The following is a 10,722-nucleotide window of genomic DNA, read 5'->3' as shown; positions in this document are numbered from 1 at the left end:
AAAACCCTAAGAAACCTTGTATGAAGCATGCTAAAATTCCAAAGATTGAGGTGTTCTTTGGATGGTTCTGAAGATGTCCTTCTATGGCATTTGGAATTCGGGCAGCAGCCTTTGCTTCTGGTAGATTCCTATATATATCACAGTCCATGTTCATAACCAGACTTGAGAAGAATGGCCAGTTAGCTGAGGAAGAAGGAGATGGAGAGTTTGGTTGCATGTGTTGGCTCACTTCTGGAGAAGCACTTGAGGATGCAGTGCCAGGTGGGCTGTTTCTGCTTGTCTATCTTCTTCTCTAAACGACATGGACATTTTTGCTATGTATGTCTCCAAAACCATACCAAGCTCTGATGTGTCTCCTCCAAAATGTTTACAGTTTTGCTCATAGCCTGGTGCAGTGTTCCTCTCTGTATGATGTTCATATGTTTTATTACCATTTGATGGAGGAAGGTCATTGAGCAATAAAGAAACTGCTTGGCTGGCCCTGATAGGTTAAAGCATAGGTGGGAGAAGTAAACAGAATAGAATTCTGGGAGGAAGAGGAAGTGAGGTCAGACGCTGCTCTGCTCCCGGAGAGACCCGACAGCTCTGCTCTCTGGAGAAGAGACACCATGCTCAGCTCTCCCGGGTAGACTCGACAGCTCTGCTCTCTGGAGCAGAGATGCCAGGCTCCACTCTCCCAGGCAGCTCTGACCCAGGATGGACGTAGGCTAGAATCTTCCCGGTAAGCGCACCTTGGGGTGCTTACACACATTATTAGAAATGGGCTAGTCCAGGTGTGAGAATTAGCCTAGAAGAGGCTAGATAGAAATGTGCCAAGCAGTCTTTAAATGAATACAGTTTGTGTGTTGTTATTTCGGGCATGAGCTAGCAGGCGGCCGGGGTGCTGGGGACGCAGCCCCGCTCCTATTTCAACAACCATTTGTTAATAAAGAAGCTGCTTTGGCCTCTGGCAGGGCAGAATATAGCAAGGTGGGAAATCCAAGCAGAGATAGAGGAGGAAAGAAGGCGGAGTCAGGTAGACGCCATGTAACCACCAAAGGAATAACATGCCAGCACTGGTAAACTACAACCTAGTGGCAATACAGAGATTAATAGGAATGGGAAGACGCCTAAGCCATTGGCCAAACAGTGCTGTAATTAATAAGGTTTCTGTGTGATTGATTATCCGGGTCTGGGTGGCAGGGAAACTAATGCACAGTCTCCGTTACAATGGCCTTTTGGCCACAGAGTTCCCATAAAGCTAACTGACTATACTCATTTCATGGGTAGATGTTTTCTTCTTTTTATTTATAAACAATGCAATCTGATTGTTGAATAGACAATGAGATCATTGATATGCTATCAGTTCAAAGATGCTGTGGGCCTTAACTCTTTACCCTGTGCTCAGAATTATGAGTTTGTGAGGCAGACACTGTAAGCCTGATACTTCCCCTGTAACCTGAGGAAATGGACTATATTAACCGTGTGGCGTAGATGCCCCCAGATGCCAAGACATCATCACAGCTGTGGGCAAGGTTAAACACAGAGGCACTCATTGCACAGATAAGAATGGTGCTTATCTTGACACAGCTTTAGGACATTAAATAATGTGTTCTCTCTCTTTTTTTTTTTTTTAATGAGGCCCAAGTTAACTCCAAACCAATTCTGAAAGTCATTCCTGTCACAGTAAGTCACAAGGAAGCTCTGGAGCAAGCAGAGTGGTTCAAGCCCCAGCTGTGGAGATGAAGTCTTCCAGAAGGCCACGGGTGTTATGCAACACTGCTTTTTCCAAGGGTGTCAGAAGTAAAGGACAAACTCAAATCTATTTGTTATAGGAATGGGGTTCAAAGACATAAACAAAGGAGAAAAAAAAACTGCTCTTCTTCAAAGATGGAAAAAGCAGGCTCACAGCTCTGGCTGAGATCCAAGCTTAAAGTCTCCATGGAATAGTACAGGGCGTGGCAGCTTTTGCACAAATAAACAAGTGACTGACATCAGGCTTATCTCAAAAACAAAACCAAGAGCAGGATCAGAGGGGGTGGAAACTCACTGAGCAATCCCAGCAAAAATAGTAACTGCAAAGAGAGAATCTGTGAGCATTCAAGTAGGTGAGACTAGCCTTAAATAGCAGAAATCAAAACAAAGTCAGCTTTCCATTGTGTCATTTAAAACCAGTTATCTGGGAAATTCATAGTCCCCAAATATTACTTAAGAAATGGAAAAATTCTTGAAATAGGAAACATGTAAGAGAAAAATTTGAAATGGAGGCAAGTTTAGTGATTCCCCAGAATAGAAAAATGTGATTCAATTATGTGTCTTGAAACTTAGTCCTGAAGAGCTAAACTATGTGTAAGACATAATTCTCACACGTCTTACTTAGGGTTTTCATTGCTGGGAAGAGACATCATGACCATGACAACTCTTATAATGAAACATTTAGTTGAGGGTGGTTCACTTCAGTTTCAGAGGTTCAGTCCATTATGATTGTGACAGGGAGCACAGCAATGTGCAGACAGATGTGGTGCTGGAGCTGAGAGTCCTACATCTTGTAGGCAACAGGAAGTTAACTGACTCCCTGGGCAGTATCCTGAGCATATTAAACCTCAAAGTCTGCCTCCACAGTGACACACTTCCTCCAACAAGGCCACATCTCCTAATAGTGTCATTCCTTTTCGGGGTCATTTTCTTTCAAACTACCACAAAATAGAACTCAAAGCAAAACACTAACCCCAAATATTACCAACAGGAAGGTGTCATGACTTCATCAAGGCAAGGGACTGGAACTCCAAAAAGTCATCTAAAAACTCCTGAGTCTCTCCTATAACATTTGCTGTCCAGTACTGCTGAAGTTACTGGGAAATTTCAGATGGCGGCATCTTGTAAGAGAAACTTTCTAGTATATGTTTGGAAATATTGAAGATGATGTACTGGAATTGTGCCATTCTGTCAGGCAAGGTAGAGTAAAGCCAGTGCTGTGGAGAAAGTTCTTGGACCAGGAGAATGTGGGTCTGTGCTGTCTTCCCTGGGAGATTTGGGTTAGGTAGTGTGACTTTTCCTGGAGAAATGTGAGCAATAGTCTCTTTACTCTAGACAGGGCACCAAGGACAGACCAAAGAAAGGATTCCACCCAAATCTGGTTGGTCAACCAAAATGAGTTTATTGAGTTTAATTACAAAAGTATGGGAGAGTGGTTATTTGCAGGAGTATGGATGACCCCCAAAACATCCGTACCACCAAGAAGTCTCACCACAGCATGGATGATGACCTCTGAAAAGATGCATAGCCGGTGTGGTAGTTTGAATGTAATTGGCCCCCATAAACTCATAGGGAGTAGCACTAGTAGGAGGTGTGGCCTTGGTGAATAAGAAAGTGTGTCATTGTGGAGGTTGGCTTTATACATATGCTCAAGCCAGCCCAGTGTCTCAGACCACTTCCTGTTGCCTGCAGGATCAAGATGTAAGGACTCTCAGCTCCAACACCATGTCTACATGCTGCTTTGCTTCCCGCCATGATGATAAGGGTCTAAACCTCTGAACTGTAAGCCAGCCCACTAAATGTTTCCCTTTCTAATAGTTGCTGAGGTTATAGTGTCTCTTCACAGCAATAGGAACACTAACCAAGACAGAAATAATCCTGCTTTCGTCCGCACTCCACACACTACCCATATATTGAGCATGGGGTCCTTCAGGAGAGAGGCAGGAGGTACAAGGGAGCCTGGAGCCTTAGGTGAGGGACTGACAACCCTCTCCCCACGCCTTCCATGAGTGAATATCAATAGCCCTGTTCTTGGGAAAGGTTCAAGCCGGCTATCACGGATGCTGTGTTTTCAAGCATGGTAATAGACTTGCTGTGGCGGGAGAACAAAGCTCCACATTTCCCAGTGTGTTTAGGAACCTGCTATTGTTAAAAATAGATATAGCAAACCACAAACATGTGACTTTACAGATTATCACAGGACACTCTATTCATGACCTTTCTTTGGAGACTGAACACTGTCAACCTCCTGAAGTCCCCCACTGCCTGTTCCAATGATTCTCACCCCCATTGATTATCATCTGAATACACAGCCCATTGACTTTATACTTGAAAATGAAAAAAAAATATAGGTATCTACTTGTCTTCAGTGGATCAGGAGCCCTGCCACCTTCCCTTTCTTTTAGCCCACACCTGCCTTTGTGTGGTGGTATCCAGGTTCTAAGTCAGTCTCCAGAGGTCCTGTCTCCCATGCACACTAACTGTTGAGCTAGTGGGAGCATGCTGATGGGATACCGTGAGATCTAGAAGATGGCTAAAGATTAAAAGGTTTTCTGGTGGGAAAAGAAGCCCACCGGAAATGCTGCTCTCAGAGGAAGCCTCACTTGGGTGGATACTGTATCACTTATGTAGTAATTTTTTTCTCTTGTCAAAAGTGTTTAATTTGAATCAGATTGCAAGGAAACATCAGCCCAACCCTAGTTGAGGACTTCATATAAAATAGTGTTCTGGCTCAGTGGTATCTTAAATACTGTTTCTTCAATACTGAGGAATCACAGAACATACCAGAATGAGGTCACTCCGGTCTCCTCTTGCTTCACTCCCTCCAGAGTGAGAAAAAACACTCTGTAAATTCCTTTATCGACCTGACTCGATCCTCTAATAAAGGAACACAATATATTACCTACAGTCTCCCCCAATCTCCAAAATTTCTTTAATCAGAGAAAACCGAACTCATGGGATAAATGTTTTTGGTCTGCTCCATGCTATAGTCCTCTATTTAGGTCTCCTAGAGAATCACCCACATGCCATTGTCTGTTGGGTTCTATGGACTTTGTCCTGGGTCAGTGTTTGTTTTGCAAACCCATGAAGTTCTCCTAAATTGGTCATTATCGGGGACATTCTTAATCCTGTGTTGTAGGAGAGAGACAATTGAGTTTGTGAATCACGCTGGGCTGTGATTTTTCCCTTTTACACATTAATAAATTTCCATGCTCTTTTGTGTATTTGTAATCAGTCTTTGTCAGTTTATTCCTGTGGCCCTTCTTCAGAGGGTTTAGGAGAAACACTCCTTTGCCCCACACTGGGAGTTTGGGAATGTAAATGTTAGTCACTTTTATCCTTGGAATCCAGGAATCAGAAAGTCCAGAGACTTAAGGTATCACAAAGTTGTTAGTCTCTTATTGAAACTTTTTTCTTCATTTTCTATCCATTTCCCATGTAAATATTTTTAGCGCTTTTAATCCCTGCCCTTGGGAGGCAGAGGCAGGTGGATCTCTGGGTTTGAGGCCAGACTGGTCTACAGAGTGAGTTCTAGGACAGCCAGGGCTACACAAAGAAACCCTGTTTCAATCACACCCCAAAAGAGAATTTTTACCATTTTGCTATAAAACAGCATTGCTTGGCCACAGAGGCTCCCATTTTCTCTGTCTTCTTTGCATCCCTGGCTTACAGTAATGCAGATTAGCAGTTTAAAAATTCCATGCCTCCTGATATAAAATAGGGATTGTGGATGAGATCACTTACATCAGTCAACAAAAAGTAGGACATTTTGGCAGTGTTAGCATAAGTGCCCCAGCCTTCCTTGCTGGTTTTTGTTGCTGCTGTTGTTGCTATAGTGGAGTTAGAGCTCCTTCCTCTCCTGAATGGCTGGGAGAGCAAGAGCCTTCATCTGTGGGAAGATCTGCATTACACAAATGTTTCTTAATGGATTATATATATAATTATAACATATATTATATATACATACATACAGTTTTTGTTTTTTTTTTTTTTTGAGACAGGGTTTCTCTGTGTAAGAGCCCTAGCTGTCCTGGAACTAGCTTTGTAGACCAGGCTGGCCTTGAACTCACAGAGATCTGTCTCCTGAGTGCTGGTATTAAAGTGTGCACCACCACCACCTGGCTATTAGATTTTATATATGAAGAATAGGAGAAATATGATCCTAATTATTACTTGAATCTTTTCAGTTTAAAACTCCTCTAGGAAAGAATACCTGTGAAATATAAGAATTCCAGTGTTTGGAATTCTCCCCTATGTCCCTGAATCCTGCTGCCATCAGGTTTTGCTGAGGAACCATTTTCCAGGTCAGTAGCACTGACCCTCTAGTGGTTACTAAATCAACCATTAGCCTGTGGACACATTAGTCAGCAGCTGCTCATCTGCCTGTGCTGTTAGACATTAACTGGTTCTTGGCCAGACGCTGGGCCCGGGCATTGGAGTGGCACTTCTTAGAACTCCCAGCATCTCTGAGAGCAGGAGGGGACGAGAGATCACCCAGTCCAAAGCCGTTGTTCTCTTCCACGCTGTACTTTCTTCCTCCCGAACTCTCAAACATGCCTCACTCAGGTAGAGTGGGACAAGGCCTTGTTCAGTTTTAGGACCCCTGAAGTCCAGTCCCAAATGGTCACTGAGATATTCTATAGTCTCAATCAAAGCTCCCTCCTGTGCCCTCATTTCCTTCCTTACAACACATTACTAGTCATAATTACTACCTACCACAAAGGGTCTATGGAACAAAAGGATAGTGGAAACATGATCTGTCCATTTTTTTTTTGAACAGGCTCTCATGTAATACTTAGCCTTGAACTTGCTCTGTAGCAGAGGCTAAACTTAAACCTCAGATGCTCCTGTGTCCACCTCCTGAGGGCTGGGATTACACGCTGTACACTGCGTCTGATTGTGTGCAGTGCTGAGTCCTGAACAGAGGGCTTATGCCTATTAGGCAAATACTCTACCACCCAGATCCCTCCCTAGATGCAATACTTCATCAATGATCACCTTGTCAATAAAGGGTGAGATGGGTATTATAATAATTATGGAACTATTACCACCCAAAGTCTAAATGGAAGTCAGTAAATTTAATTAAGGGAAGGCGAATACAAAGAACTTCCACAATTTCATGTTAAGAGTTGGTCTTTTATGTTGCCCTGGCTGATCTTGAACTTTCGGTCTCAAGTCATCCTCCAGGCTTGATTTCCACTATCATCCAAAATGACACTTATCTTGTGAATGTAAATTTTAGTTCCAAAACCTTTGTGAGCATATATGGCGATACGTGTCTGTAATCCCAGCTATTTGTGAGACTGAGGCAGTGGGATAACAAGTTTGAAGTCATCCTCAAGTGTAGGTTCCGAGTTATATGAATTTTGGCAAAAGTATCTTAAATTTGCTGGGCAGCGGTGGTGCACAGCTTTAATCCCAGGCTTTAGGAGGCAGAGGCAGGCAGAGCTCTGTGAGTTCAAGGTCAGTCTGAAACCCTGTCTTGAAACACCTCCCCACAAAACAAAGTATCTTAAGCTTTTATGTAGATGAAAGTATTTGTTCCTTTTGTCTCCATGTTTTCTTAATAGTTTTAGCAAGAAACAATGCGGCTTTTTTTCCTATTGTCCTAGGGAAACTTGTTCAATTTGAAATTTGGGGAAACTGATGAATACTAGTATCTTCCCCTCTTCCGAGGAGTTGATGTGACTATTGGTTTAGATTGGGATTCACCATGAGGGTGGCACTGGGGCACTGGGTCAAATGTGGGTATTTCATCACTCCCTGCTTGGATTCTGAAAGGCCTCATGTATTGGCAGTGTCTACAGCCTGAGTTCAAGCTTGCCAGAAGGGCAGACTGGAAAAAAGCCAAGATATGGCCAGCCTACTCGTGGACTTCTTTTGTTTTACATTTTTAAATTCTCATTAAGTGGAGCATGGGGAAGCACACGCATGTATCACAGAGGACAACTTAACGACTTTGATCTCCCCTTCCACAGTGTGGGTACTACAGAGGAATCTCAAGTTGCCAAATTTGGAGGCCAACGCTTTTGGCTGAGGCATCTCACCACCCCTCATGCACTTCTGAGGTGGAAAAAGTGAAGATCCACAGAGCTTCCTGATCCAAAGACACTGTGATGTGGATAGCCTTCGTTGGTGCTGGGACTTGGGCTTTTCTCTTAATCCCCACATATCTTGTTATAGAGAAACCCACTCGTCCAGTTTCTCTGGGCTTATGTATACATGAGTATGTGTGTGTGTGCGCGTGCACATACATGTGTGTACAAATGTGCGTGCATGGGTAGGCCAGAGGCTATGACTTCTATTCCTCAGGTACAATCCACCTTATTTTTCTGAGAGTGTTCTCTCACTGACCAGAACTTGCCAAGTGAGCTAGACTGGTTGGCCAGGCACCTGCTGTCTTCATCCCCTCAGAGCTGGGATCACACAGACTTCTTTATTTTATTTGGGGACTGACCTCAGGTCTTCTTGTAAGCACTTCGCTGAGCCATCAGTCCTTCCCATCCGCTTCCACCATCTTAGAACCCCATCCCACGGTCTTCTCATTGTCGTCCTCCCATAGGATCGTTAATGTTTTCCAATTAACACATTACAGTCGCCTCTAAAGTAGTCTTCCTCCCTCAAGTGTCTGCGAGCTTACCCTTCACTGTGAATTCTTTACGAGTGCTGTTTTAAGACTGAAAATATGATCATGCCTCTTCCTTCTTAGCAGTCTTCACTGTCTCCCCATGAACTTACTCGGCAATGCCTACATTCTTCAGTCTGTGCAGTGTCTGCTCTGACAGTTTTTCACAGTTCCTCAAGTCAGCCCTTTCTTTACATGTAGTTCCCCTCATTTTCTGTTGATTAAAAACTTACACACTTTCCCCCACAGTAAACTGCTTAAGAGAAAAAAACATATTTTCAAGTTCACCTTCCTATGGCTAGGATATAACCTAGTATTTGTGATGGTTAGTGTGACTTTTCGACTAGACAGAGCCTAGAACCACTTGGGATACAGCCTCTGGGCATGCAGGGAAGGGATTATTTTGATTTCTGTTATGCCTTTGTTGTGGGCGGCTCCACTTCCTGGGCAGCGAGTCTTGGACGATGTAGAACACAGGAAGCAGGATAAGCACTAGCAGGCATTCCCTACTCTGCCTTGGGACTATGGACACATGACCAGCTGCTTCAAGCTCCTGTTCCCTTCTCTTCCCTGCCATGACGGGACTGTACCTTACACTGTGAAGCAAAACTCACCCTTTCTCCTTTAAGTGGCTTTTATCAAGGTATTTCACTACAGTAATAGGAAAAGAAACGAAGGCGGCTCTAACTACACACAATAAACAAACACTCAGAAGAGTCATTAGCACATAATTTTAATTAAAATGAACAGTTTGGAAGGACTGGACTGGAATAGTGTTTAGTATCCACTTCTGAAAAATCACATTTATATAAAAGAACTGACAGAGGCCAGCAGAAATCCAAAAAGGCGCAGCTTTCATGACTGCACCCGGGTGAAATGTGCTACTTGGGGTGGGATAATACTTAGGGTAGGCATGGGGGAGAGAAATCAAAGAGGGAACGCCTCCAGTCTGCGTCTATTCTAGAGCGGGAATTCTCCAGTGGCCTTAAAATATACTTAGTATATCGGACACAGATGCTCTTTACAAACATGGCTGCCATACATTTCAGCTACATACACCTATCTGTTCCATCCCGTGTAGGCTCACTGTGCAGCTCTCCCACATGCAGGATAACATTCGCACACAAAGCCCCGGGGCTCACACTCACGGGCACAGGGGAGTGAGTGGCCTTCTTTTTCACCAAACTGCACCTCTTGCCCACCATCTGCAGCACTTCTGATTTTGGTCATGCGTATTAGAGCAAGAGAAAAGGTGACAGTTAACGCGAATGGGCACTAACATAATACCTAAACCGCTACTACACAATAAAATACAATTAAAAAAAGTCCCCACCATGTTCATTAAGGTGGCAATAACCGCATGAAAAAGGAAAAGCCTGCAGACACATAGAAAAGTTCAACTTTGTCCTCTAAACAAATTACAAAATGATTTTTGTTTCTATCTTTGAGTGTTATTTTTTTTTTTTAAAAAAAAAATGTAAACCTGTGGACTTAGTTACCACAGACCCTTGTCCCGCTAAGTCCAGGTTTGACCTTAAAGTTTAGCCTGAGCTAGTTTGGCCTTCAAGTTTTCTCCAAGTTTGTCCATGAACTCAAATGTATTCAAGTAGTCAGAACGTTGGACACTGGTGGGAGAAAGAAAAAGAAAGAAATTTAGGTTTTTCTCTGGTTTACTAGGAGGTAATTAAAAACAAATCCTAGCCATCCTACTCACATTTCTAGAAGAAAAGCAGCTAAATATTTATAAGCTACGAACCCATGGGCGAGGACTGAGGTTCTAGGGCTGACCGTGTTCAGAGCAGTCTACAGTGGAGCCATAGGTGCACCCATGCACAGTGAAGCCTGCAGCAGAGACACTGGTGCACACATGCACAGGGCAGCCTGCAGCAGAGCCACAGGTGCACACATGCACATGGCAGCCTGCAGCGGAGCCACAGGTGTTGTAAGTAGAGCGGCGGGGCTGCGTCCCCAGCACCCCGGCCGCCTGGCTAGCTTATGCCCCGAAATAACAACACACAAACTGTATTATTGTATTGATATATATATTGTATATATTTACCATATTGCAGTGTACATTTCTACCTCTGATTAAGATACTTATATAATTGATATATATTTACCATGTTGCAATGTGTATTTGTACAGTGTTTATATTTGGAGATCATTATCCTCATTTATTACACAGTTGTTTATTGTCTTAGTCTTTAAGTTAGATAGATATTGAGAATTATATAGATTAATAGTCATCTAAGTTTGTCATTTATAATTAGACTAATCAGGTTCTTTAGATATATAGAGATTATACTCAGTATAGATAGATAATCTTCAACCTCTTCGAAGAGCTGTAGAAAATGGCCTTTAAT

General features: G+C 43.2%; 1 protein-coding gene across 1 annotated transcript in view; it reads right to left on the bottom strand.

Moving 5' to 3' along the window:
- Positions 1–9,075: 9,075 nt before the first annotated feature.
- Idh1 (isocitrate dehydrogenase (NADP(+)) 1) overlaps positions 9,076–10,722 on the bottom strand; it is a 21,572-nt gene continuing 19,925 nt past the window's right edge. The window contains exon 9 of the mRNA XM_050154215.1: positions 9,076–9,984. Coding sequence (XP_050010172.1) covers positions 9,894–9,984 — 91 coding nt within the window. The 3' untranslated portion in view covers positions 9,076–9,893. The remainder of the gene's footprint in view (positions 9,985–10,722) is intronic.

This window comes from Alexandromys fortis, unplaced genomic scaffold, assembly GCF_014885135.2.
Source record: "Alexandromys fortis isolate MF-2015 unplaced genomic scaffold, M_Fortis_MF-2015_v1.1 scaffold_40, whole genome shotgun sequence".
NCBI lineage: Eukaryota > Metazoa > Chordata > Mammalia > Rodentia > Cricetidae > Alexandromys > Alexandromys fortis.
The sequence above is the reverse complement of the archived record's forward strand: the minus strand, read 5'-3'. Positions and strand labels throughout refer to the sequence as shown.